Consider the following 26,818-nt stretch of genomic DNA (forward strand, 5'->3'; position numbering starts at 1 on the left):
CTTATTTATACATTTCTTCTTCACACATACAAAAAATAAAAGTGCAAACATTTTCCACACTATGATATATTAAAACATATCCATGTTAACATTATATATACAGTACATTTATTTATATATTGTAAACATGCCACCTAGCCTTGACAGAATGTGAGTACTGTGCAGCTTTAATGTAACCTGTCACCACTGGCATGTGACTGACTTGACTTTGACCATGAAAATGGCAACAAGTTGCATTCTGGGTCATCAGGGTACAATGTAAGGAAAAATGCAATGTATGCGGGAAGGTCAAAACCAGTCAAGTGAACGTGTCCCACTGTAACTACACATATATTTAAGAGCACACATAAAAAAGTGGAGAGAAAAAATGTCCCAATCCTCAGTACGTAAACTGTAGCACTGAAGATAACACTCTGACTGTCAAATTTCTTTCCTTTTCACAGTCACAGATGTGAACACTTCCCCTGTTTCATTACCTATCTGAAGCCGATAGGCAAAATGTTGTTTAACATTTTGACACATTTCATATTATTTGTTCTCTTAACAACCATTAATTTGACACAATTGCGCTGGAAAAACTGGTTGGAAAAGCAAACAAAACAACCAGTAAGCAGCTTAGACCAGCTAACATTTGGCTAGCAACAGATGTTAATTTCCCATCCTGCAAGTCGCAACCTGGCAGAAGTTACAATGGTGAAATATGAACATATGATCACTTCAAAAAGCCAAACATGTTGGTTTATTTACAAGTGAGAGACAGGCAGCACTCCAACACAACCATTACTTATGACTTCTGTTCGGTTTTGACTACAACAGTGTTGTTCTGGGATTAATTATCAGTATAATAATGACATTAAACCTGTCATCTACAGGTTTTGGACACTTCATGTTGGTGATATTTTCAATGTCTAACAGAGAAACTTTGACAGATTATAAAAAGGAAAAAAAAACCACAAGTAAAGACCATTACCTTGCTGGATTTTCTCGTTCTGGGCTTGCTGGCACGGACGACTTTCAGAGCGCTTTGTTGATCTGCAGATACAGAATCAATGAGTGACAGTGACATCATGCTATTTACCAGAACAGGCCTAAATCCAAAGAGTTTTAATCCCTGTACCACAGTCTTAACTCAACAACACCAGCGAGAAGGATGCCAGCCTGGAAGGTTGCTCAACCCTGGAGTTAAAAAGTCATGTACTCTTGCATACTGTGCTGTTTGTGTACAGCACTGGGAATTTGTCAGTTCAGAATGAATAAATACCGCCTCACTCCAGGGACTTGAGCAACTTAACTAGTTGAGGGTGTTTTGTGTACAACCAGTGGCGGTATGTGGCTGCGTCTCCGCAGGCAGCTGCAGGCTGGGAGTGGCCCGCTGCAGCCTGACAGTCCATATCGCTCGGCAGAGGATGGTCGGATTGATAAGAGACGCAGGGCCGAGGCTTCCACATGAATGGGTGTATGCCTGACTGAGCCTGCAGACGTCCACCCACAGAGCTGTCTGTACAGTTACGCTGTAAAATGATGCCTGTGCTCTTGCCAGAGTCGAACACTTCAAATATAGCTCCCCTGCTCGCTCCGGGCTCTGACACACATTCACAACTCAAATTTAGTTGAACAGTCTGAATTCAACAGGACGTCTGCTTCTACTTCAGAGCCAATCATATAAATATGGCCACACAATGAATCAATAGCTTTATCAATAAATTCTTACATGTGAAGTGAACTGTCTTTTTTGTTACAACATTTAAACCAGTAATGAAAAGATTAGATTATTAATCAGTTAGCTGATCAGATGGACAGAAAGTTAATCAATCCAATTCTGATATTTGATTATTAAAAAGGGAACTACAGCAATTAATGATTAATTTAAAGTTAAACTTTCATGAAGTCGAGTCTATCAGAAAGTAAAAAATAAATAAAATTGAAGCAGGAGAAACTGCAATGCCTGATTTTTAGTGTATGAGTAGCACACTAAAAAAAACTGCATCCTACATTTCCCATAATGCAACAGTGCCTTCCATTAGAACCCCCATCTGACAAACATCCACTTCTTCCAAACTCTGCACCCTGAGGTTGTAACGCAGTTGAAAACAAGTAAACCCTGATCTGATCTATGGCATCATGACAGATGAACTGAACTTCCTGTGTTAAACTGGAGTGCCTCGTTAATTCTGTGGATTTGCTTTTTTTTCCTCAGTTTTATAAATTTGGAAACTGAACATCTTTGGGTTTCCGACCGTTGATCGTACATCTGAAGACACTGCACTTGATTTTCATTTTCATTATTGTCATTTTACAAACAATTGAGCAATCAATCAGAAGAGGAGGATCAATAGATTAATTTAAAAAGTCAGCTCTTTACATTTTTTAAAGATAAAACACTTTGAGCTGATTTTCACACATAAAAGGTTTCATAAATACATATTATTGTTAACTGATAATAAAAATAATAATTTTCTCAGTGAAAAAGTGTAGATTTTTTTTGTTTGTCAGTCTGAGCAATTGGGGAGCTTTGTTAAATTTTGAGAGGCATTTTTTCTACTGTGAATGATTAAGTGGTGCACGACAAAAAAACTAACACAGATAATCCAAAGTCAATCCACTATCCATAGTCATTAGATTACAACCCACACCTACTACAACTTCTCCACCTGTCTGGCCACCTTGTTCACATACTTGTGCTTTCACTAGTGACAGTGAAGAGCAGGCTGGTGGGAGGAACTGCAGGCTGCCAGGCCATTGGACATGCAAAACGTGTCTTTTCAGCAGCAGGAGCAGTTAGCCTGGCAGTCTTAGCTTTTATACACCGAGTCAAACCCTGCTGCACAAACTTGAGGCTGATTTTGGCCCAGATTGAGCTTCCCCGTGTGCTGTATTTAACCCACATTAGCCCTGGCACTGTGTCACTGGCATTTCCAAGAAGGGAAAAGCAGTGTGAGAGCCCGTTGGTAGTAGCTAAGTTACAGGCTAAAGAAGTAGCAGTTGTCAGCAATCAACACGTGGTGCTCCGGAGCAATCCGAGCACAGGGGGGGGATGGGGCAAATACTGTATGCCACCATCAACACCTCTTGACTGCGCTGACATTCAAGTTTATGCACTTCATTCAGCTCTAAATAAGCCCAAATGAGGTATGACAGGCCCGTGGTGTTCAGGTTAAAGTGGATTTCCCTGCAGTGAAGCTGTCAAAATGCTGCAACAACGTGCTCAGCTGGGGGAGCTGCGTGCTGAGCAGTAACCATATTGTAAAGTTTAGTCAACACAATCTGTTATTATCATGTGAGGTAATTAAAAAAAAAACCCATCTCACCTTTCTCCTGGGAGCTGATATTGTTGATCGGCACTCTGCCCGTAGTCCTCTTCGTCCACGGGTTGACTTTCGGCGGAGGGGCTTCAACAACTTTCCTCTTCACCGCCTCAACAGCCGAGTCAGCGTTGCTGCTTTGGTCGTTTTCTTTGTCGTTTTCTTTGCATTTCTTGTGCGTGTCCGCGGGGCTCTTGGCTGCCTCGGAGCTGTGACCATCTTGTAGTGGTTTCTCCGAGCCTTTCTGCCCCTGTTCTTGATGCTCTTTCTGTCCCTCGGACTTGTTTTGGTTCTTCTCCTCCGCTCCGCCGCAGCTGGCCGCTGTCAAACCGGAGTCGACCTGACTACACTCAACCTCTGTGGACATCCTGCTAGTTTCCTAACAGCGCACAGTGTTAAATCCAGTGTGAATTGTTGGTCCTTGCTCTCCTATCCCAGAGAAAAGTCGTGAAAAGCTGAGGGGGTGACCGCATCCACAACTTGAGGTAAACAACTTTTGGGCTGGACCTCGCTAGCCAGCTAACCAAGTAGCTCCTGTAGCTAACCGTTAGCTAGCTAGCGACCATGCAGAAGTCCGCGAGCCCGAGCTAAATGTAGTTATTTACCGCCCTTATATACAGTTTCATACCAACAAGTAGTTACCTCTGAGTCCGTAATCTGTCACCATGTAAACGACACAAGCTGAATGGCTTCACCTGCGAGTTTCTATAACTTTTTTTTACAAACTACTACAGCGACCTCCTTTCGGTCTCTGGTTCCAACTCCACGCTACCAGCTAAGAGCTCGTGCAGCTTGCTGCTCTCTGCCTGTAAACAGTGGCTCTGCTGCCCCCCGCGGCCACAGCGCGCTACTGCAACACAAACACTTTTTTCTTATTATATTATTATTAAATTATATATATATATTGACAGTAATTTGAAATTTTGAGGAAGAAAACCCAACATGTTCTACATAATATGGAGGTGAAAAGCTTTGAGTATAGCTAATGATTATTTCTAGAGTCATAATCAGCTTTAGTGGCAAAGTGTTTAGGCAAGGATTAACTTACTTGTGTACAGTGCATGTGCAAACATTGTTTTAGTACAGTATACACAGACGGATTAGATTTACATTTGATAATTATGATTAATATGAACATGTATTGTACAGTTTGTATATTAAACTGAAGTGTATACACTCAGTTTATTAAGTACAAATAGTAAGTAGTAATTATAGTAGTCCTGCAGTAAATCCTGCCTTCATGAAATTCTGATGTAATCATATTAAAATGAGAGAAACAGCATGTACAATATAAAATAATCCTCCTTTTTATAGGGGACTAAATTCAGTGCCTCACATAAAAAAAAGGAAAATAGAATCCAAAATGTATGTAACAAACTGATTAAAATTAATTAATTAAAGTGAAATAAGACAGTAAGACAGAAAATCCAACTTTATACTGACCAACCATTAAAAATCCTGTAGGAAATGTATAAAGTGATAAGTTCTTTGATGTCTTTATTAAGTTCTTTGTTGCTATAACAGTTCTTAATAATTATTATGTTTTTCTTGCAAATGACAGCATCAAATGACAGTAAATTATGTTGCAATAGTGGATTAATGTCAGTAATGAGTGAATAATAGTTAATGGAGATCCTTTCACTGAATGATCTGCCTTATTACCCAGACTTTATCCAGATTATTTGCAAATAAATCAGTCCGCAGAATATTCAAATCACGAGTGTGTCCCAGTGTTGTTATCATGTGGACAGATAAACAGTTCACTATACATATACACAACAACATCTGCAAGACATAAAATCTTAGCTTTAATCTGTCTTTTTGGGAGAGCACTTACAGCAGCTGGGTAACAAGAGGATTCAGTTATTCTGTAAACGCTGAAATTTATAAATAAGTTTCAAGTTTTTAGTTTATTAACAGAAGATATGAAGATGTGTGTGTTGCCATAGTGATCTCACTCTGGAGTCATTGATTGAAACGTCTTTATTTTTATCATGAGCAAATGTGAGAACATGAAGAGTTTTGTAAATTCTGTATGTCAATGATCTGTGACAAGAATTATATATCTATATTTTGTTATATACCTTTAGACTTCCCCTAGTGTTTGTGTTGTGGGATCGGTGGCTCCAGCAGGACTCAGCTTTTGTTGAGTCGAATTACAGTAAATGAAACGGGACAAACACAGAAAGCAGAGACATCAGCATCAGGGAGAAATGCTTCAGTGCCGCTGCAGACGACGCAGCTCGGGGTTTGGTGTAAATGTACGGATGCTCCTGCAGAAAAGTGAGGAAAATGAGCTCAGAACAACTTGGTTTATGAACAGACATCACATTTATAAATCTTCATTGTGTCGGTCGTGTTGTACCTTCGGTGGACAGATGAGATTTATCGGCTCATCAAATGTCTTTATCATCTCTTTCCCTCCTTCAGGCTGGAACTAAGGAAACATGCCGATTAATTTTCAGGGTCAGTATCATAATTATTAAATCATAACTTTAAAAGAACAGCATGTCTGAGCTTTTTCTGTCCCAAAATGACCAGGACTATAACCTGATTAATTCACTTCAAAACATTTGATAGAAATATCAATATATTCGTCTTAGCAACCTGCTGTGATTTCATCTGTATTTGAAGTGACTTCAGGTGGAGTTTAACCTTATCTAAACCAAACTTTTACCTTACTACAAATTTCTGTCACAGTTACCTAAACATAATCATTACAACTTTAAAAACTTAAAACTTTACCATGTTGTTCCACAGTCCCTTTGCCAGTTTCTCGTGTCCCTTAACAGTGAAGTGGAAACAATCTGCCGTGAAGAAGCTCATGTCAAGTTTCCCGTCCTGCAGTAAAGAGAGAAGATGTAAAAAAAGAAAATGATAAAGGCAATAAAAAATGTAAAAGCTTTAAAATAAGATTGTGTGTGTGTGTGTGACTTACAGGAAGTCTCGCTGGTTGTGTGTTCTTTAAATAAGGTTGCAGAACAACAGCAAAGTCCTTTTTGAAGAAGCGATCGCTGTTTAGAAGCTTCTCTAATCTTCTCTATAAACAAGGGAAGTTAAATAAATGTTAAAAAATGTTTTAAAAAGTTGAGCCTTGTTCAAAAACTGTCCACCACAACTTGTTTTGATTTCCATGAACACGTCTCAGCTGTAGACTACACAACCACACTTTCTATTCTAGTTAGAGCTGCAGCCATTTTTTCCTCTTTAAGCTAAAATGCAAGAACAAAAAACAGTTTTCAGCCTCTGCTTTTCTGTTCTATAGTAAACTGAAAATCTGTTGGTTGGACATATGAAGACGTCATCTTGGACTCTAAGAACCTGAGACGGACATTTGTCACCATTTTCTGACATTGTATAATCAATTATGATGACCTGAAACTGCTTCAACGGACACACACACCTGGAACTCAAAGTTAGTCTCAACCAGCTCCTTCAGCTCGGGGGAGTTTTCTTCAGGTTGAATGAGACAAGAGCAGAAACTCCTGTGAGCAGATTATCAGATTATCACACTATTGGATTATCATTTCATCAGGTTAACACATAATCAGATTATCAGATCAATTATGATTTGTAATCTCATCAGATCTGGAAACTGAAGTCGGACAGGTGAGATATGGATCCACTGTTGTAGTCACTACAGCACTGACGATATACTACAATACTAGTGAAATACTACAGTATATATGATGAAATACTACAGTGTATAGGATGAAATACTACAGTGTATATGATGTAATACTACAGTATATAGGATGAAATACTACAGTATATATGATGTAATACTACAGTGTATATGATGATGTTTAATGGGAATAAACAGAGCAAAAGAGGAAAGTGTGTCAGCTGACTTTTGGAGCTGACAGCCCAGAGTTGGCCTCTGAACTTCTCTGAGAGGCTTCATGGAAAGAATCTGCACCACGTTCACGATGGTCCTGGGGATCTGGAACCGGAAGAGGACGTTCATGAACTCAGTTCCTTAAGAGCGGGTGTTCAAATGTCTACATGTCCACCACCGCACACACACACACAAAGCTACGGTCAGGACAAGACTACACAATCACTGTATCAGGAACCTGATGTGTGTGTTTCATCTGCGAAACTGGCTGAATGAATATGAAATGGAAAAATCCAGCATTAACACTAATACAACTGATTCAGCTAATTTAAGATAAAAAATAAAAAACTTTACACAGTTTGTTCGTATCTGGTTTCATTTGTTGACAATTCGATCAAAACACATAACACAGCTGTAGAAGAGGCAGCGGCCGACACCATCTTAGAATGACTGGATGAAGAACAGCTGATGTAACATTAATAATATTTAAACATTTACTAAATGTTTTATAACACATTATAATGTAGTGATAAACACTTATCAAGAACTGTAACTCCTCCTGTGAGGGATGATCACAGGAGGCTGGTGATATAGTTCAATAAAATCCTGTCATAATATGAAATATGTCGTCATATAATTGTTGACAAACACTTCTGCAATAATACTTCACAATTATAGTTTGTTATGAACCATTTAGTAAATGATTATGTACTTGCTTTTAAATGCTCGTAAAGTCCTAAATAGCCACAAAGAAAAAGTTGCTTTGATTTAGGTTGAATTTAGCAGCAGTTGAAAGCAGCGTTTTTAACAGTGCCGTCCTTTCAGAGAGTTCAAAACGCAGGAGATTATCATGTTATCTTATTTTGTATAATGCTGCTCGGCCTGAGTATAAACTGCTCCACAAAACAACTGCAGCACAGTCTGCAGTCATGGGACAGGAGCAGAATACACTCACGTTAATGACTTCTGTCAGAAGTAAAGTAACAACCAGCGTCACCTTCTTCGTGAGGAAATGGATTTCACACAGGTGTGACTGGACGCTAATGAAGCTGGCTGTGAACGTTTCATCTTATTTCTTATTTTATTTTGATGTGAGGTGTTTTATGTTTTGTTTTTTTTTACCTCATTCATCATCAGGTCCAGAGCTTCTGTCATGTAGTGGATGAAGCTGTCGGGGGAAAACAAAGTCTGTGGAGAGTTTGAGCAGAAGAGGATCACAAGCGGTTTTATTCCTGTCATTTTATTATCTTTTCATGTACAGGCCTAATACATATCAGATTCTTTCCCCTGCCACTGACTAGTTGGAGAATAGTCTGTAAATGAACAATCATGTGATTTTTCCATCCTGACAAGAATAAAAGTGTGGTGAGATACAGGTTTCTAACAGGACATTCATCAGATTTAGAGATTAACTTAATTCAGTGTTTGTCTGTTCCGCTCTGGTTGAGAGTTTCACCTCTGACCACACCTGGCACAGCTGCTGGGTGTGGTCAGAAGCCTCCTTTGTTACACCTGTAACCACACCCAGCAGTCACGTCATGTTGCACTGACACACCCTGCAGGACGACGCTACGGGGAGAATTTAAAGACGTGAGATCTCAGGACAAAAATAATGAAATGAAACGAAAACTATTCGCTTGGACTGAGCTGTGTGCAACAAACGCAGATTGAATAAAAAGAAAAAAGCAAATCCGCCCACCCTTCCTCACCTTGTTTTTACAGTAATCACAGATGTCGTTCATGCCGATCAGCATCGTCACCACCTTCCAGTCCTCCTGGAAGTTCAGACCCTGAAGAAAAGAACAAACTCTGGGTCAGTGAGTTGTTACTGCAGCTGGTGCACAAAGAGGAAAAGTAAGATTATTGATCATTTTATAGAAGAATAGAAGTTGAACCCAGAGACTTACTGGATAAGATTTGAACGTATCTATCATGTGTCGTATCTGATCTGAGACGTTCCTGTAGGAGAAGTTAACTTCAATAAAACAATATCATTTTTATATCAAATCATTTACAGATTTAATTATTTTGATCTTTGTACTTTAGGACTACAGTTGTGGTACAAACAATGGATATATATTCTATCTGATTTGAGTTATAGCTCCACAAAATCAAACATTTTCCTCCTTTGACTGTTTTGATATTGAACACAATCACAGCTGAGTTTCTAAAATATCAACAGCGAGTCGATGTAAGATGAACAGACGAAAGGAAAGAGAAAAATCCCCAAGAGAAAACACAAGAATAAAAAGCAGAGAGACAAAGTAAGACACAGTCTCACAGCGTGTTGTGGCCGGTGACGGCGAAGTTGAAGCCGGTCTCGTTGACAGTTGTGGGCCGACCGTTGAACGTCATCACCGGGGACGGACCCAGCAGTTTGGGATTGAAGAGTTTAAAAATATCTAGAGACAGAAACGAGTCAACAGATTAGTTTCAGATCATCTGACAGAAATAAAAAGCTGATTTTCTCCAATATCTACCTACATTTGAACTTAAAGAAAAGCGTTATTAAAAGTTGGTTTTAGTTTCTTTGGAATCAGAAATAATCTCAGCTAAAGAATCATTTTCCCACAAACCTACATAAGAAAGAAGAATGGACCAGGCTAGGTCGCTAACTCATTCCAGCCAGTGTGTTTATATTCTTATGTACTCAGTATAAATTAACTTACTTGCCAGTGTAATGACATTTTGATAAGTCCCATAACCTCCGATGCTGCAGAGAAAGAAAGAGAAATGACACCAATAAAAACATGAATCATAATAATAATTTTATCATATGAAGAATCCATGTAATAGGTCTGTATAATAAGCCATAAAGGGGCTGGCTAGATAAGATAAAGTTAAATAGCTCTGACAGGGAACTGATGTTCTCCAAGAGATGGAGATCTTGATGAGAGGTGTAGGTTAAAAATCAATCAATCGATCAATCAGACTTTATTTGTGAAGCACCTTTCATACAAACAATGTAACACAAAATGCTTTACTGAATAAAAGTAAAGTAAAACAATAACTCCATCCACACACAGAGCAATAAATTACTGTTATAAATAAAAAACAACAAAATAAAAATAAAACAATAATAACAGGCAAAGCTATCGTGGATTTCGTACATTTGCAATGAGAAAACACCAAAGACAAAAGAATAAAGATAAATATAAATATAAAATGATTAAGATAAAGATAAAAAGATGATCTCAAGTGGAGCGTGTGATCAGCTGCGGTGCGACTCACCTCCACGACACTTGACGAAATTCAAAAGGTACTGACAAAATTGTTGATCCATTGGCACCAATAGCTGTCTGCAATAAAAACACATACAGACAATAATCTTAATCAATTCTATTCCAATATCAATAAGTTTTGCAGTAATAAAAACAATAAAGTGTTTTAGCCTGTGTGTTTAAATCACAAAAAAAGATTATTTCCAGATCGATAAAATACTTTGACTTCCTGAAGTACACACAAAGATCCTGACTGATGACTCTAATAAAGGACAGTGTCTCGATTATCGATTATATATCATTTATTATCTATTGGTTTGTATGGTCGAACAAGGCAGAGTTATTATGTGATGAGCTGTTGCTTCTCTCTGAACCAGTCACAACACAACTACAGAGGCTCGGCCCTGTTTGTCTTGACTGATGGATAAAGATTTTATGAAGAAAAGTGGCATCATTAGTTAAAATGTCATTAAACACAAACATATTTTAGCAGAAGGAGATTTTAAAATAAAATCCAACCAATACGCTTGTAAAAAGACGCAGGATCAAACAACATTTCACAATAAAAACTGATGGGATTGTTTTACTTTATTTTGCAGCCATTAAAAAACCCAAACTTGTGGTGATTTCTCTGCCAGTACAAACTAATAGAGTTCCCAATTAAATCATCAAATACCCAAATAAAGTTTTATTACTACGTCTGTTAGTTTAACGCCACTTCACTCACAGTTAAAGAGTCTCCCAGTGCAGCGATGACTTTGACGTCTGCAGCTTTCACATATTCAACTACAACAGAAGAAAAACCAGGAGAAATAGTCAGAAACATGTACATTGCACATTGTCCATATTTGTATTATATTCATATTCTTTATTAAATTTTTTCACAGTTTTATTTTATTATTTTATTTTTGAAAATTCTATTAATGTCTCACTTGCAGTACTTGCTTTTGCTTTTTCTTTCTTTATACTTTTTCCAATAAACATAAATATAAAAATTCAGCTGTGCCGGTTTTTCTCCTGATACTCGTCCCTTTATGCCTTTTTAAATCCTTCAGTGCGATATTAACGGCACAATAAAGAGCATGATACACCTGTTAGGGATAAAAACAATTCTTTAGTTTATATTTTCACCTGAATTTCAGAGACGCCCTGCACCTTGCACATGCACACAGAGGATCTATGTCACATTCAAACATTAAACTTTATGAGGCTCAAAGATTTAAAAAGGCAGATATAAAGCAAAGGAGTCATTTTCCTCAGCAAGTACGAACCACTTCAGTGCAGGTTTTTCTGCTGTTTGGGGCCAAAAACTAATGAACTAACTAACATCACCACAGACGTTGGTGGAGGGACAGTCACCTGAGGTGGGCACGGCTGGAGACGGACTCATATCAGGGCAGTGGAACAGAGGATGCAGATCACGCTGGAGAAAATCTGCTCCAAAAACATCCTGCAGGAAAACCACACACACACATTCACACTGGTTAATGTGGCGTCAGGAGTCAAGTTGAAGAGATGTGACATTTAGGTTGTTTTTATGGATGAAATCTTTGTATTAGAAATGTTATTGATGATTTTATAATCACATTTTTGTGTAAATCTAATTTTGAAGCGTATTGAGTGTGATCTGTTTCATGTTGTTTATCCTGCTAACGCCTGTAGCTCACTGCTAAAACCTGCCAGGATGCTTTTGATCTCAATGAGGCTTTTCCTGCTTAAATACAGGTGAAATGCATGATCGTGTCATGATCTCCACGACAAAAGAACACATATCCTCACAGCACTAGTCGTCTATCATCAAGAATCGTAAACGTAGAAACTTAAATAGTTTTAAAAATCAGTTTTGCCTCATTAATATGCAAATTTATGCAGCAACACACACCAAAATCTAATCAGATCATCTGCACCATATGGAGTCCCTGTGGTGTATGTGTGCAGTTCTTGAGTTATTATGTTCACAAGAATTAATTAAGATAATCAGCTCAATAATTAGTCAAGATTTATTATCCCAACAGGTTTGTCTTTGCCTGCTGCATATCTAGTATCAATTTGAACTTGTTCAGCAGTTATAGCGATTTCTGGGAAGTCAGTGTTTCCTTATTAAAATGCAAATTAGTTCAGAAAAAATGCTCCAAAACCTCATCAGATCATCTTCTCCACATGGAGCACCTGTGGTGTAAGAATGAGGTTTCTGCTGTGTGTTGCTCTTCAGTTATCCTGTTCAAGAATGTAGAAAAACGGCGTCAGCATGAAAATTTGCAGACATTTTGCAGAACTTCCAGTGTTTCCGCTCTAACGTGGTCATTCTGATTCTGGCTCCGGCTCATGTCGTCACCCAGCATCTAAAATGTCTCGACCCAACTAGACTCATGATCAGTATTAAACCTGCTCTACTGATCTAAAGTCTGAGTGCTGCATTCTCAGCTCCTCAAAAACCCCTTCACCTAAATATGGCAGCCATGTATTAGCCAGAGGTGGCCCACATCTGGCCTCTCAGTCACAGAACACAGCCGAGTGTGCCGGCACTCGGCCGCAGTTAAACTTGACTGTGTTTCACACTCTGCAGCCGTCACATGTAAAACTTTCAAAACGGAGGAAGATCACCTGACACAGAGCTGTTCCTCAGTACCATAATCACCTGAAAGTCAAAATGTAAAACCAACTCCAGCTTTTGCTTCTACGCAACGTGAAATGATTGAAATGAACCTATTTTATGGTTAAAAGAAGAACAATCTATCAGTACTCAGTGGTGATTCTCAGAGGTTTCACATCTTGGTATGAAACTTCTTTATTTGACCTTTAAATTTATTTATTTACAAAATGTGTTATTAAACAATAAATTAATAAACACATAGATAATAGTTTAAAACTTTTAATTAGCTGCATCGTCTAGCAACTAAATTGTGGCTGGGGTCAGTGAACTTGTCTGACATTTGATAAAAACGAAACTAACTATTCTTTACATTTCAGACAGACTGATATTGACCACAACAAACAAACAGCAGCTTTGTGACCACTGCTCTCTGCTGACAAATAAACCACATGGATCTATTTTGAGAATGTAAAACAAGCGCTGAGAATTAAAATGGTTTTGTTGTGTGATCTCATCAGGTTGTGCTGTGTTGAATGTCGTAGACAGAGACAATACCTGGTTGAAAGTGTCCTCTTCTCCACTCGATGTGCCGCCTGCAAGAGAGAAGAACAATTAGACAGATTTTGTTTCAGATCCCGTTTAAACTCGAACCGTAGAAGCATCAGATTAAAAGAGTTGCAGTGAAGTTGGTGAGTTTCACAGTAAATACAGACAAAACAAGAGAATACAATCATATGTATTTTATCACCTACCGTCGACATGACACGTGCTAAATACACAGACTACAAACAGCACACAGTGCAGCATGTTTCCGTATTCCAATAAGAAAGAGAAAAATATTAATACTGAGGTTTTTCCTGCTGGTCTGACGCTTTATTAGAGAGGTATAACCTTTGAAATGAATAATGATGAGTCTTATCTTTGACCTTTGCAGCCATTAGCAAAGCCAGAGCACTCCACACACAGTAATATACTGTAGTTAATCAATTTATGATTGTAAACATGTAAAGTCCAAATTAAAGTAAAGTGCGTGTTTGTACATATGATGAATTCACATTGATGTACCAACTGTAAACAACATGGATTACGAAGAGGAGACCAGTTAAACTTTGCTTAAATCAGACTCAAGCCAAACTAAAATAAAAAAGTAACAAGCTAAACAAGCTGAAAGCTAAACTTTCATATTAAAATTATTGCTTGTAATGTATTTAATTGAGACCACGTCTCAAAATAAGAAATCAGATCTTGTAGAATCAGCTGAACTGAACTGACTCAGGGTGAGACGCAGCTTTTTAAATGGTTTCATGCATTGAACATTTTTACTGTTCTGTGCTGCTATTATTTTATTTTTCTGAGTGTGTATGAGTATCTGTCATTCATCCTTTTTGTAGTTAGCCTCCACTGTTGTCATATGTGCTTTTAACAGGTTTAATTTTATGCTGTGTTCTATATATATATATATATATATATATATATATATATATATGACATAATGTTTTTTTGTCTTGAGTTGTAGGACTTTCACAGCACAGTGATGTGCGTGGAGTCCCTGATAAATAAATTCCAACAAAACTATCTGTACTACATCAAACTAACACAGAATGTGCTTGTATTTATCAAAGTAATATATTAGTTGTTTGTGAACTTCTACTGATTTGTTGGGAAAACAAGTTTTTTTTTCTCCTTATTTTATGTGTGTAAATAGTCTTAGTAATTCAATATTTATTATAGACCACACTTGTTTCCACTATTACACTGTTTGTGGCTTAAGACAAATACATGACTCTTTATTCAACATGAATAGCTAATAATTTGAATAGAATTACTTTATATGTAAAAGAATGGCATTTATCAAACATTTAAACCCCCAGGTTTTAATTAAATTCTTTTACTATATGATATATGTTTGTTGATGATCACAGTGCGAGGGTCATGACGTGATTATCGGGGTCACCGACGTTGACCTCAGGTGTTTTTTTCTCCATCAGTTTTTCAGGTGTCTTCCTGCTGAAGGTAAACAAATGGACTCCGCGGCGGTTTGCGGTAAAAACATGAAAAATGTGATCGAGCCGCGCGGATTGAAGCGAGTAAAATGCCCGGACAGAAGAGAAGATATAATGTACGGTTCCCCCCTGTGAGTACAAACTTTATTCTGATGAATTAAAGCTGTTAAAGAAGCCGAATGACGGGCTACATGCTAACTGCTAACTGCTAACTCCGTTCACGCACGCATGGAGTGTAGTAGCACTTGCTGCGTTTAGGGGCTGTCGGAAATCTCTGTTTATCTTCGAGGGTAAACAACAGCAGTCGTGTAAACAGTTATTCGGACATTCAGCGGTTAAACCCCGATCACTTTTGGGTGATTCCATTATTCACAGACTCATCTGTTGTGCAGTTTTACTGAAGCTGCACAGGTGTCTTGTGCGAGTCGCCCGTACACAGGGAAAATGAAAAGCTCCCTCTTCTTCTTTGGTGTTTATTAATAACCGGATAAAGACTAGCTGAAGTTAGGGACCGTCTCTAAAGTGCATGTAAGGTGACCACTGACCAACACGGCTCATTTTATTTTCTTCCCCCCACCCCTTTGTCGTGTCACCTTTCATGCTCATCTTGGGAGTCCTCGTGTGCATGCACTTTACCTATTTTTACAACAAAAATAATCCTATATGGACTAATAAATTGTTAAACCTTTATTATGTTCTAAATAGCTGTTGCATCATTCATCAACTCAACTGAAATCATGTTGAATCCACTACCTGAGATCTAGGGAACAGGAGTTTACAAGGAGCACCTGAATGCAGCATCTTAACTTTGTTGTAATTTTCTGTGGTCTACTGGAGTGAAATCTGTTGCTTTTGCTCGCAGAGTCGTGTCAAAAAGATCATGCAGAAGGACACAGAGGTGGGGAGGATTGCGATGGCGGTTCCTGTGATCATCTGTATCCTTTTTAAACCTGCAGCTGTAGAAGTGAAGCTGATCGGTGCTTCACTCATCTTTCATCCCTCTGTTTTGCAGCAGCCCCCTCCCTCCGTCTTCCTCCAACTCTTCCTTAAGTGTTGCCAGGCATGCTGGGAGTTGTAGTCCCTCCATTATGCCATTGATCAAATGCTAACCTATGTGGTTGAACCCTGCTTAACACATGGCATACAACACCTCTTGAATACAGACCAAATTAAAATCTATTTTTAAAGCTTTTTAAAACTGAAGTTTTTTTTAAAATGCATTTTACTTGAGCTATTTAAGTGTTTTAAATACTTAAACTCCAGTGTGTTACTTTTATTATATAAAAGTATGGTAGTTATGCATTATAGTATGCTGTATGTTATTGTCCTGTTAGAAAAGCCATTGAAACTACATTTTTAGACACTAAAACTGATGTTTTTTCCAGGTGTTGCAGCTCTGTGAGGCAGTGAAAGCCACCACCTACTCAGCTTAATGCACTGCTATTTTTTAAATGAGGGATTAATAAACAAAAAACAATCATGCAACAATAAATAATTCAATAAAATGGAGGAAAAATATCCCTGCAGGTGATACAATCTGTTTCCTGCTGTGATCCTGGAGGAAACTGTCATATAGAGCAGAGATGTGTGTGTGGTGTTGTGGAGCTGTGAAGTCCTGAACCACAGAGATCAGCTCGGGCGTTGGAGATGTTCCTGAAGTCTCTGTTGACCAAAGCCTGTCTGATAACTCAGTCGAAGCTCAGCACGGTCGTGTCTGTAGCTCACATGTAAGTAACTCTGCTGCTCCACCTTCACACAGGAAATAACTGGCTTTGTCTTATTTAACATGATGTTAATCAGCTTCTGTCTGTTTAGTTCATACAGTTTATACAAACACTCACTAACTTTCTTTATTTGTAGCTGTGCTGACTGGATATTTTTACATAAATTTAAATTAAAGAACAAATCAGGACAAATTTAGCTGTGATGCGTTCACTGTCTGTATGCCAAACTAATAATATAGAGTATGCACTATATACCTATCTTCATAGTGACTATTTTGTATGAAATTGCTGCACAATAACTCGTTGTGCGTTATTTTACTAATTGTACTATTGGACTTTAGTCAAACTGTTTTTCTTTCTTAATATTTAATAATTAAATCTTCGTCATTTACAATAAAAATTTTACAGCAGACTCTCAAATTAAGAAAATTAATTTGCAAACAGACTTCTGTCCATTTTCTTAGCGTGACTTCCCTAGAATATTTAGGATGCAGCATAGATGTTTAACAATATTAGTCGTGTTTTTTCTTTTAAATGGAAATGCATTTTAAAAGTATTTAAATGAAGAGTTGGAAATGAATTAATTGTGTTGCTTTCTAGGAAGCAGTGCATAGAGTCAGAGAAGCTCTTCCACTTCCTGAAAGACCTGGTGGAGCGAACGACATCTACGGCAGCCCAGAAGGACAACAGAGGCATGAGTATGTGGCCGTTATACAGGTAGAGATTGGACCGTTCGTTATCAGCTGTTAGTGTTGTTTTTATATTATAAACATCTCACTATTCATTTTTTTAAATATTTCTACACTTATCTCTACTTCTGTCCTTGAGCTGCAACTCCTGCATTTCTCCTCTAGGGATCAATAAAGCCTCATTTTATCTGATATTGAAACTGTTTGTTAAATCTACAGTCTGTATCAAAATTGCAATGTTTATTTGCATTATTAGTTAATCTAATAATATAAAAAAAATGTTTAATATATGTCAGAGCTCAAAGTCACTTATTTTGTTCAACCAAAAGTCCAAGACCAGAAAAGATTAAATTAACTGTCATGAGACAAAGTAAAGCAGAAAACCTTCACATTTCTGTTGAAAAAATGACTGAAATTATTAATCATATCTGAAAATGGTCGATTAATTTTCTGGTTTCTCTAATCTGTGTTTTACATGTTGTGTTTTCCAGGACGAGACGTCATGAAATTTGTGTTAAAAAAACGACTGATGTGGGTGAAACGTTGCCGCGGAGGAGCCTCAACTCACTGGACAACGACTCCAGCTCCAGCGTATGAATCATGACTCTGAAAACACTCTGACATGCAACTAAACCAAAAACTAGGATATATATTTTTTAGTCTTTACAAAGATACAAGAGCACAGATTACAAGGATGTTCTTAAGCTTGTCTTTGTTTTTTTCATAGCCACCATTACACTACATTAGAAATAAAAAGGTTAGACCTTCTTGCTCAGCAGCATAAGGTTGTTTGTGTTGGTGGGTGACGAGTTACAATAGCGACCCCATGAGGCTGAAATGTTCATTACACAAATTTGTCGTGTGGCACCAGAGAAAAGTTGTTTTTTTGTGTGTGATTTAAAAGTTTTGATTCTTTGTTTGAGCTGAGGACAAACAACTAATATAAAAGATGTAAACAGCAACATCCATCCTAGTTAATAACCTCAGTTATTATGAGTTTATTAACCTCACAGGATTTTGAGGGCAGGATAATTTTCTCGCTTGTTTTCCATTTTTATTATTTAGTTTCCCAGTTACTGACTCACTCGCTCTCTCTCTCTCTTTCTCTCTCTCTCTTGCAGGAGTCGGAGCTCTACATCTGCTTATAACTGAATTTACAACCCCAGGAAACCGCTATGACCGCCACATCATTCTTGTTATTAAGTTTATCTTTATTTAAGTTTTATTTCATCGAGTGATATTCACTATTACAAGACGATCGTTTTGGGGGGAAAATATTGAAGTTATGTGCTGTTAGTCAGTTTTTGGATAAATTTGTTTGTTTTTTTTCTTAAGAAAAAAAAGAAAGACATGGCTTTTTGTTATTTGGCCCTTCACCTTCATGTTTGTAGCAGTGTGTTTTAGGAGGACATGAAGGACTTGAATGCTGTGTGTAAGTTTGCACTGAAGAAAATAGTTTAACTTATAAAGTTTAAAACTTTTTTGTTGATCAGGAAATTTTTGTTTAACTTTATTTGTACAGCACATTTAACAGCTTTTGTTTTGATCTAGTAATGTGACCATTAAGTCTGTGGTTTTTGCACCTACTTCATTTAGACATTAGTTTGGTTTTTCATATTGGAGCATTTCATTTGACATCCAAGTGAAAAGTTTTTTCAACTTTGTTTATTAAATTTTGTTTTCTAGTCAGAAAGGTTGTGAAAATGTGACCTGCAGCGATCTGTAAAAACAAAGTGCTTATTTAGCTGAATAGTGGCCTTTCTGGTTTCTATTGAGCGTTTCATTTTTAAAGCACTTGTAAATTATTGTTTTAAAACGCAGAAAACTCTTGCATATGAAATGTGAAAATAAATAATGTGTAAATAAATAAGTTCATTTCAACGTTTCTGTGTGAAAAATTTAATGAGGTTGAAAGATGTGCTCACATAAATAAAAACAAATCGAGAGCATACAGATAGGGATTGGTTTATTCCAAGAAACTAATCTTTTTACATTGTGAGGGGATGAAATGAGGAATAAATAGATGCATTTTGTTCTAAAAGCTTTTTTTTTTTAACTTGAAATTTACAGTTTGAAGCCAAATATAGCAAAACATCTCTCTTTAGTTGCTATGCTAGTTACCTGCATAAGAGATTGAAACTGTTTTCATGTTTCCAACACTGAAACATTTGCCTTAACGCTCCCGCTGAAGGTCCGAGCTGAGCTGATCCCCCAGACGGACGCTGGGCTCATAATGTGCATGAAATCAAGTCTCATTGAAACAACTGAACGTACAGTACTGCTTAGCTTTAACACGTGTAAGGTTCAAGTCCAGTGGTGATTCCTCCCTCTGAAAGTTTGAAATGGAACATGCATCTCGGCTGAAAGCATCGTCACTACAATTACACTTGAAAAGAGTAAATAAAGTAAAAAATAAACATTCAATTTTCAAAGCAACAGAATATTTTTTCAAATAAAAGAAAACAAACATTTATTTTTAACTCTTGCAATAATTACATATTTATAGAAGTAAAGGCCAATTTGCATTAGTGGTTCAATAAATTCTCCTTTGCTTTATTCAATGTATTTTTCATCCAGAGTCCCAGAGGCACAGTCCATTTACGCTGCGTTTAAAAACTGACCCAAATACTGACGGGGAGAAACTAGATTTAAATATGTTGAGAAATTAAAACATTTACACGTACACAGACAGGTGACAGGCTGGCCTCACCTATTTTCTTCTCTTTCGTTAACTCGTGCTATGAGTTTACAAATGGGACTTCTCGTTCCAGAGAGATCGAAGGACAAGAAGTTTTAAAAATCCAAAAAACAGAAAAAGAGAAACAGTACTACAGCACGCCGTCTTCAGAAGAGTCGCGCTCCGTAGCCAAAAGTCTGTTTAATAGCTTCGAAGTAGTATCTCTTCCAGCCCTCTTTCGTCCGCTCCTCCTCGCTCTCCGGGACGCCTCGACACTCCACCTTCAGCTCCGTCTCGCTGCTCCGGTCCAAGAAGGTCATGGTGATGGTTGCGTAATGCTCTGTGGAGCAGAGGAACGTTCACGTTACCGTCAGTGTCTGAGGCTGTGCAGCAAATTTCATGTAAACTTCATTAGAAAAGCTTATAGTGAATGTAAAGTACCCAACAAAAGACTTTATTAAGACCCAGCACTGAGGCAGGAAACGTTTTTCATTTCAGTTTTTAAATCAATTAATTCTACATTTTGTTATTTCTAATTAATTGTAATTATTTTAGAATAGTCTATTTCTTATTTTCTGTCCAGTAATTTGCAGGGTTATGTTGCCTGATGGACAGGATTGAGACAAAGAATATTCTTTCTCATTAATCTTCAATCATATAAAATGTCAGAATAATGATCAATGTTTTTCTTAAATTAGATCAACTGATGTCTTTAAATAATACACTCTGTCTAACCAAACATCTAAAAACTCAAAATATTCAAAACGTATTAGGAATATAAAAGAGGATTAAAGCAAATAACCTGCAAATGTTTAGTATTTTTACTGGTTAATTTAATTGGGCAAATAATCAATATTGTATTAAAAGTTTTAATTTGTTGTTTCAGTGATTGTCACTTAAGATGAGATGAATCCAGTTTGAATAAAAAAAGTCAACATGTCATGAGATAATTAATCTTAAATACAAAAGCAGGAAATGAACATACCGCAGGGCCAGTTGTTATACCTCCACTTCATAACTATTTTCTCATCAGGTATCTGGTGGCGAAAGATGATTTTGTTTACATTCAGAATAGAGAATAACCAATATGAATAAAAACCTTCATAACTAAATAATCTGTCACACTACAGTGTCGACGTTCACATATTATATATTTAATATTATTTTCCGGTTTAAAAAGGGTGAAAGTTCGTCTCACCAGCTCCGTAAATTCACCGAAAACATTTCCTTCTAACAGACGAAACTTTCCGCCCCTCTCTCCGTCCACTGTGGCTGGAGCATGTGTGAACGCCTGGACCATCTGCACACGGACGAGACAAACGCTTCAGTCACACAGCTGACATCGAGTCACATCAAATCTCTGTTAAAGTACTTGAAAACTTAAAAGTTAGTAGATGTTCTCTGAGCTGCATCAGGTCAAACACTGAGGATTAACAGGTGAGGCTGACCTCCTGGTTGAGGAACACCCTGTAGAGATCAGCTGGTGAGGTGAGGAACGTTTCTCTAATGCTGAATTTACAGGTGGGGATCTTGACGCCGGTGTTGACTGGAGCAGTGGTGCTGCCTGAGGAGGAAATCTGTTCGATGCGATATGAACAAAAGTCTGGTGAGCAAAGATCTGCTGCACTGCTGCAAGAAAAATTTTTCTTTTACAGTAAATTATTTAGGGACAAGAGCTTCGTCTGACGGCTGAAGTTCTTGCGTGTCAGCACAAACCTGAGTTTTATCCAGCTTGGCTTTGGACTGTGATGTGGACTGCGGCTTGGCCACACCGTTGGCTGTGGGCAGGATCATTCCCTGCGTGAACTCTGCAGCAAAAAGAAAAGGGGGAAAAAAAAACTTGAGCTTCAGAGCAATTTTATCTTCATTACTCCTCAACTCTCAGAATTTTAACAGTTCAATAATTTAATTACAAAACTATATCAGAAAATAGATTAGGCTTAGAAAACACTGTTATGTGACCTTCAGAGACAAGAGACAACAAAGGAAGACAATACGTGTTACATTTACATGTGCAAATACATCAGATATACACTGAACAAATTAACATACAAAGCTCTCATATGTTGATGATAAGCATTTAACAAAAACTGAGCGATGTAAAAAGTCTCATGTGTAAATATGGACCGTGCTCTACGTTCCTCTGACACATCAGACAGACTGAGCTGCCAAGACGTGCTCAAGAAAAGTTTAACTCAAAGATCATAAAATTAAAAAGGGCAGTAGAAAATAAAATGCGTTTAATTCTCAACAGCATCTAAATCACACAGGTGACACTTTCTGTCCTATTATTCATTTTCATGTTACAGTGTCAGTTCATAATACACTATGTTAACATCTTCAGTTCATAAGAAATTGTTTTAACATCTTCCAAAGAACAGTTGTTTTTGTTTGAAATGAAAATGTTCACATTTGGCCAATTTATATTTGGCATTTCTTTTGTTTTTTTATCCTGAAATGTGTTGAAGCGTCCACACATCCCTCTGTAACTCATGAAAAATGCTGCACAGGCTTGAATTTAGGTGTTTGTTTTGACCCTGGTCGTCTTTGTCTGATTGTACTTTAAATCTAATGTGAGACATGGAGTCTTTAATTAGATTTAAATTTCTGATTCTGGTTTCACTCACCTGTTTTTAAGAACTCGACGTAGCTTCCCAGGGCTTCACGCACCTTCTCGGCTCCTTTCGTTTTCATCAGGTTGGTCAGCGGCGTTTCGGGTTCGTCTTTGTTCAACGAAACAGAAATCTAGACAAACATCACAGGACAGGCATCACCGCTCTGTTCCTACACCACCCACTCGGTTAAAACCACTACACAAGTGCAGGTATGTGGAGAAACTCACATCAAGATCCTCCATGTCGTTTTCATCAGACAGGTTCGGAACTTCAAGTGTTCCTTTATAATTCACTCCTGATTTTGACTTTCCTGGTAAAACAAAGGGAATACGTGTCAGCAAAGATTCAAACATGTTTCTTTATTTTCTCTCCTGTATTAGCCAGTGACGCATTTTTAGCCATGTTCTGTCCTTGTTGTCCTAAGTAAGAATGTAGGCATGTATTATAAAAACATAAACACAGGTAATGAGGTTAGTTTCTGGTTTGTTTCCTCTGTATTCAATCAGCAGCGGCACAACATCTGCGCAACAAGAGTCACTGCCATTGTTAACAGGCAAATCATCATTTTTATTAATATAATTTAAACCAAACTTCCCCCTAAAACAGCACAAACAGTAACCTCAGTTTTCTACTCACCAGTCCAAGCAGCTTTCAGGTTCCATTCATAGAAGAAAATAAGTTTCCCTTTGCGGTTGTTAATCGAGGCCTCTCCCTCCAGCTTGCTGACTTCGGTCACCTCACACGCCCCTTCTTCGTTCTCCACGCTCAACCCGAGGAGCAATGATTTTAATTTGTCTGAGGACCAGTTTGTTGCATCTCGTTCAGTCCTGAAAAGAAAAAGAAAAAAAAAACTCATAAGTTGAGGCTAAGTAGCTTTTAGTTTAACAGCAAGTTGCTTGTAAAAAGGGCTCAATAGTAAAATCAATTCTAAAATCTATTATTCACATTAATGTATTCATTACAATACATATTTACTTAGAAGCATAAGTGTGTGTGATTTAATCAGCAGTGATATTCATTTTTATGCTGCTGGTGGCATTTTCATTATGGTATGGAATCAGTCTTATTTATAACAGTTACATTGATCTTGTTTATAGCTGGTAGTCGTTTCTGAACAGCTATTGATGGCACAGATAAAGTCCTGCAAGGGAAATTCATTTGTTTTAACTCCTTGGTGGCCTAAACTTTTTCTGAACTGCACACAGTAGGACTCACATGATATAAAGGCAAAGGAAGAACAATTTTGCCTGTCAGGAATTTACTGATGACACAATACCATTTAAAGTGCCTTTGAATCTTTCACATGAACTAATATATTTCTTTACAGCAGATTTTCTGCAGACTTGACCACTTTAAACTTAAGACTTTTGAAGAAGTGCAATTTAGTTCCTGTTTCACAGTCATACCAGCTGAAGTATGAAAAGTATCAATAAAAAGGCTAAGAAGTTTTTAACAGATGCACAAATGATGATTCATATTTCTATTATGTTTTTGTCTCTCCTACCCTGCTGTATATAAGAATTCGTAATCATATCATTAATTAATCATTAAACACGACCTGGACCTGGATATACAGCAGGAAATGGATGGAGGGACGAACAAATTGTCTATTTAAGGTCTACAAATGAATTTCTGAAGACTGAAACAATGGTACTGGAGACTTTACAGTAAACTACAACAACATACAGACACATTTAATAACTGACACTATCACCTAACACATTCACAAGTGAAATATAAGACTTTAATACCTTTAAAAGACCTTGAGTAAACTGAAATCAGTGCTTTGGAAGACTTGATTTGCATTGTTGTTGTTATGTACCTACCCCACTGTTCTAGCTGCAACACTGCAATCTACCTCAATCTACAGTTCAGTATGGAGTATGTGCAACCTGAATATTTATGCCAACGTTTATAGCAATTTGTGTGTTTGCTGAAAGATAGAAACAGCTGTAAAAACACCAAAATCTGATCCTTCATTTTCAGGGAGCTGCAAACTATGTGATAAAATCTACAGTCACGTTGTAAATGGGGCTACCTCACGTGTTTTAATCAGGTGTAACAACAGTGGCTGAAAACCTACTAACCACAATATTGGTCTATTTAACTTGTTAAAATGGCAAAATACACGTTTTTTTAAAGACAGAGTTGGCCAGGATGTTGTGCAATCCCTACTAATGGCTAACAACCTCCATACGCGAATTTGAAGCTACAGTAGCTAGCTGCAAGCGAAGCTAACTTAAAACCGATCATAAGGTTAGCTCGGCTAATTACCACAAATGTGACACTTTACTTCAATAATACTCAACATATAACCATCACTGCTGCCTGCGGAGAAGCTGGTAACACTAACCCACTAGCACAGAGGAAAGAAATCCAAAAATAACAGCTGCAGTTTGATAGTAATATGAGCTGAGTGTGTAGTGTTAGCATTAGCAGGCTAACTAGCAGTCGGTGTCCTTTCATCACATCTCACCAGTGCCAATTGTTGACATTAGTCGCATCGGCTCTCTCCTCTACAATCCAGCGAGGGTCCCCTTCTCCCCACTTCGCCATTTAGCCAGCTAAATGATAATAAAAAAAGTTATACTGTGTAACGTTTCGTGCGGAGAGCGAGTGTGTTTGCCGGTGACTGTCCCGGTGCACGTTGTTTCTAGAAGCCTCTGGCTGGTGCTGGCTCTCTGTAGCGGTGCTCCCGCGTTAAGTCGCCGTGCACAGAAAATGCTGGAAACGGAACCTTTGTGGAAGGAGGGTTAAAATGTCTCCCCTCCGTTTCCTATTCGGAAGAATAGTTCCGCGTCGAAGATTTCTGGCAAATCTGCAAACGTTACTAACATATTTTTGTATGAAGTATGAAACTAAAATGGAGAGTTTCGTGTTTTTATTTTTGGATAAAAGTAATGATTTAGAAATCAAGTATTAATTAAACCTTTTTTCGTTTTTCTACTGGCTGTTCATGGTTTCCTGCTCAACCAGAAATAGATTTAAAACAAAAATTCACTCAGTTTGAAGTATTATTCACTATTATTCACACTATTCTCAGCGGTACAGACAGTATGTACACTAACAGGTGTTTCAAGCATTTTGTCCACCCCAGGGTAAATAACAGAAACATGTCTCTGTATAATGCAGTACAGTTCAATGGCAGCATAAACTACATCCTCCAAAATGACCATACAGTTGGATCAACAACTCTCTAAACAGTTTTAATAAAAACTGAACATTATAACCTTGATGAAGGGAGATTTATTGCAGGAATACTGTATTAGACTACATTAGCTTTACCTAGGTGTTCCTAATAAACTGCAAATTGAGTGTATATTTACTGATAGAACAAAAAAAAAAAATCTGATAATAAAACAAATACATTAAATGTTCCAGAGTTGAAAGTTAAGGTAGCAAGGAGAACAACTGACCATATAGAGACTCTTGCTGGTCTCAAACACCTCTTGAAGATGTAAACATGAAACATTACAATCTTTATAGGGAACTATTAGGTCAGAAATTGATGATCCAGCATGAAGTAGGAGTGGGAAGGTCAACTCGGGGAAAAAGGAGAGAAGAGGGTCTGAGCAATAGGATTCAGCTGGGACACACTAAACAAAAGTCATCTGTATTTCTCATTGGAAAGCACCAACCAAACACATGGAAGGACCTAAAAACAATATTCGCAAACAGCTTTTCACGTGACACAACACTGATACCAAGGCTATAAGAATCCTGTAACACTACATTAAGAGAAGACGAATGAAAACTTTGAATACGTACAATTATTTCTTTTAGTTTTCTGATTGACTGATGCTTTGTTTGTTGTTTTCTTACTGATTTGTTTCAAAGTCTCTCACAGCTCATTCAGCTTGTAAAGAGTATCGTGCCTTAAACCAGTTTTTCCAAGTTCAGTTTGAACAGGTCGTACAACTAATGTGAAAACGTCCTGTAACCTGACGCTGTACGTGCTGCGTGTATATGAGAGCAGAGAGCAGAGGTAATGACACATTTATTGTAGTGGGGCCATACAGATAAAAGAAAGTGTTACTGCAGTGACATGAACATAACTGGTAGAAAAATAACTGTTAGTTACCCTTATAATGGCATGTCCTAAACTTTTACAGAGCTCACAGTAAACACATTCCTCCAGTAAGCAGAATTTACATAT

The 26,818-nt window shown here is 37.6% G+C and overlaps 4 protein-coding genes and 1 long non-coding RNA gene across 14 annotated transcripts in view; 2 read left to right on the top strand and 3 right to left on the bottom strand.

Moving 5' to 3' along the window:
* The window catches only part of larp1b (La ribonucleoprotein 1B), a 30,145-nt gene extending 26,054 nt beyond the window's left edge, over window positions 1-4,091 (bottom strand). For 4 of the 8 annotated variants that reach the window (XM_056392836.1, XM_056392835.1, XM_056392833.1 and 1 more), the window contains exons 1-2: window positions 3,309-4,091; window positions 971-1,032 (exon numbers count right to left, since the gene is read on the bottom strand). In XM_056392836.1, the coding sequence (XP_056248811.1) occupies window positions 971-1,032; window positions 3,309-3,669 (423 nt within the window). In that variant the 5' untranslated portion in view covers window positions 3,670-4,091. The remainder of the gene's footprint in view (window positions 1-970; window positions 1,033-3,308) is intronic. The other 4 variants (XM_056392830.1, XM_056392834.1, XM_056392829.1 and 1 more) reach the window with 2 other exon arrangements.
* LOC130179791 (uncharacterized) lies at window positions 3,650-6,197 on the top strand. Its single transcript, XR_008829326.1, has 4 exons — window positions 3,650-3,787; window positions 5,393-5,585; window positions 5,733-5,768; window positions 6,063-6,197. It is a non-coding gene; the product is annotated as an uncharacterized LOC130179791 (long non-coding RNA).
* Window positions 5,437-16,583, bottom strand: si:dkey-177p2.18 (phospholipase B1, membrane-associated). 2 transcript variants are annotated; one of them, XM_056392837.1, is made up of 16 exons: window positions 15,746-16,583; window positions 13,510-13,547; window positions 11,721-11,811; window positions 11,089-11,147; window positions 10,372-10,439; window positions 9,810-9,853; window positions 9,422-9,542; window positions 9,048-9,099; window positions 8,850-8,930; window positions 8,263-8,328; window positions 7,154-7,245; window positions 6,706-6,787; window positions 6,241-6,342; window positions 6,048-6,143; window positions 5,668-5,739; window positions 5,437-5,575 (listed from the first exon to the last, which is right to left on the bottom strand). In XM_056392837.1, exons 1-16 carry the CDS (start codon window positions 15,756-15,758, stop codon window positions 5,459-5,461), a joined length of 1,194 nt encoding a protein of 397 aa, XP_056248812.1. In that variant the 5' UTR covers window positions 15,759-16,583; the 3' UTR covers window positions 5,437-5,458. The 2 variants fall into 2 exon arrangements, with proteins under 2 accessions (XP_056248812.1, XP_056248813.1); XM_056392838.1 differs by having other exon boundaries at window positions 15,711-16,583.
* On the top strand, window positions 14,868-19,251 carry LOC130179790 (dr1-associated corepressor). Of its 2 annotated transcripts, none has more exons than XM_056392842.1 (6): window positions 14,868-15,088; window positions 15,820-15,892; window positions 16,591-16,684; window positions 17,282-17,379; window positions 17,862-17,961; window positions 18,492-19,251. In XM_056392842.1, exons 1-6 carry the CDS (start codon window positions 15,047-15,049, stop codon window positions 18,520-18,522), a joined length of 438 nt encoding a protein of 145 aa, XP_056248817.1. In that variant the 5' UTR covers window positions 14,868-15,046; the 3' UTR covers window positions 18,523-19,251. The 2 variants fall into 2 exon arrangements, with proteins under 2 accessions (XP_056248817.1, XP_056248815.1); XM_056392840.1 differs by having other exon boundaries at window positions 14,876-15,088; window positions 17,282-17,398.
* A 68-nt stretch (window positions 19,252-19,319) lies between these two features.
* Window positions 19,320-25,357, bottom strand: LOC130179789 (activator of 90 kDa heat shock protein ATPase homolog 1-like). The gene is made up of 9 exons (XM_056392839.1): window positions 25,139-25,357; window positions 23,299-23,489; window positions 22,890-22,972; window positions 22,675-22,792; window positions 21,764-21,855; window positions 21,496-21,624; window positions 21,246-21,347; window positions 21,033-21,084; window positions 19,320-20,387 (listed from the first exon to the last, which is right to left on the bottom strand). Exons 1-9 carry the CDS (start codon window positions 25,216-25,218, stop codon window positions 20,215-20,217), a joined length of 1,020 nt encoding a protein of 339 aa, XP_056248814.1. The 5' UTR covers window positions 25,219-25,357; the 3' UTR covers window positions 19,320-20,214.
* Between the last annotated feature and the right edge of the window lie 1,461 nt (window positions 25,358-26,818).

Source organism: Seriola aureovittata, chromosome 13 (genome assembly GCF_021018895.1).
Source record: "Seriola aureovittata isolate HTS-2021-v1 ecotype China chromosome 13, ASM2101889v1, whole genome shotgun sequence".
Classification (NCBI taxonomy): Eukaryota; Metazoa; Chordata; class Actinopteri; order Carangiformes; family Carangidae; genus Seriola; species Seriola aureovittata.

Excerpts from the sequence above, each read along its gene's own strand:
- LOC130179790 (XM_056392840.1), top strand. The coding sequence starts at position 15,047 with ATGCCCGGACAGAAGAGAAGATATAATGTACGGTTCCCCCCT. Across the intron at positions 15,089-15,819 it reads ATAATGTACGGTTCCCCCCT|AGTCGTGTCAAAAAGATCAT; the intron begins GTGAGTACAAAC and ends TTTTGCTCGCAG. Across the intron at positions 15,893-16,590 it reads GGCGGTTCCTGTGATCATCT|CTCGGGCGTTGGAGATGTTC; the intron begins GTATCCTTTTTA and ends CACAGAGATCAG.
- si:dkey-177p2.18 (XM_056392837.1), bottom strand. Across the intron at positions 11,148-11,720 it reads TCCAGCCGTGCCCACCTCAG|TTGAATATGTGAAAGCTGCA; the intron begins GTGACTGTCCCT and ends CTTCTGTTGTAG. Across the intron at positions 6,144-6,240 it reads CACAACCAGCGAGACTTCCT|GACGGGAAACTTGACATGAG; the intron begins GTAAGTCACACA and ends TCTTTACTGCAG.
- LOC130179789 (XM_056392839.1), bottom strand. The coding sequence starts at position 25,218 with ATGGCGAAGTGGGGAGAAGGGGACCCTCGCTGGATTGTAGAGGAGAGA. Across the intron at positions 22,793-22,889 it reads ACGACATGGAGGATCTTGAT|ATTTCTGTTTCGTTGAACAA; the intron begins GTGAGTTTCTCC and ends ATGTTTGTCTAG. Across the intron at positions 21,085-21,245 it reads TCGGTGAATTTACGGAGCTG|ATACCTGATGAGAAAATAGT; the intron begins GTGAGACGAACT and ends TTTCGCCACCAG.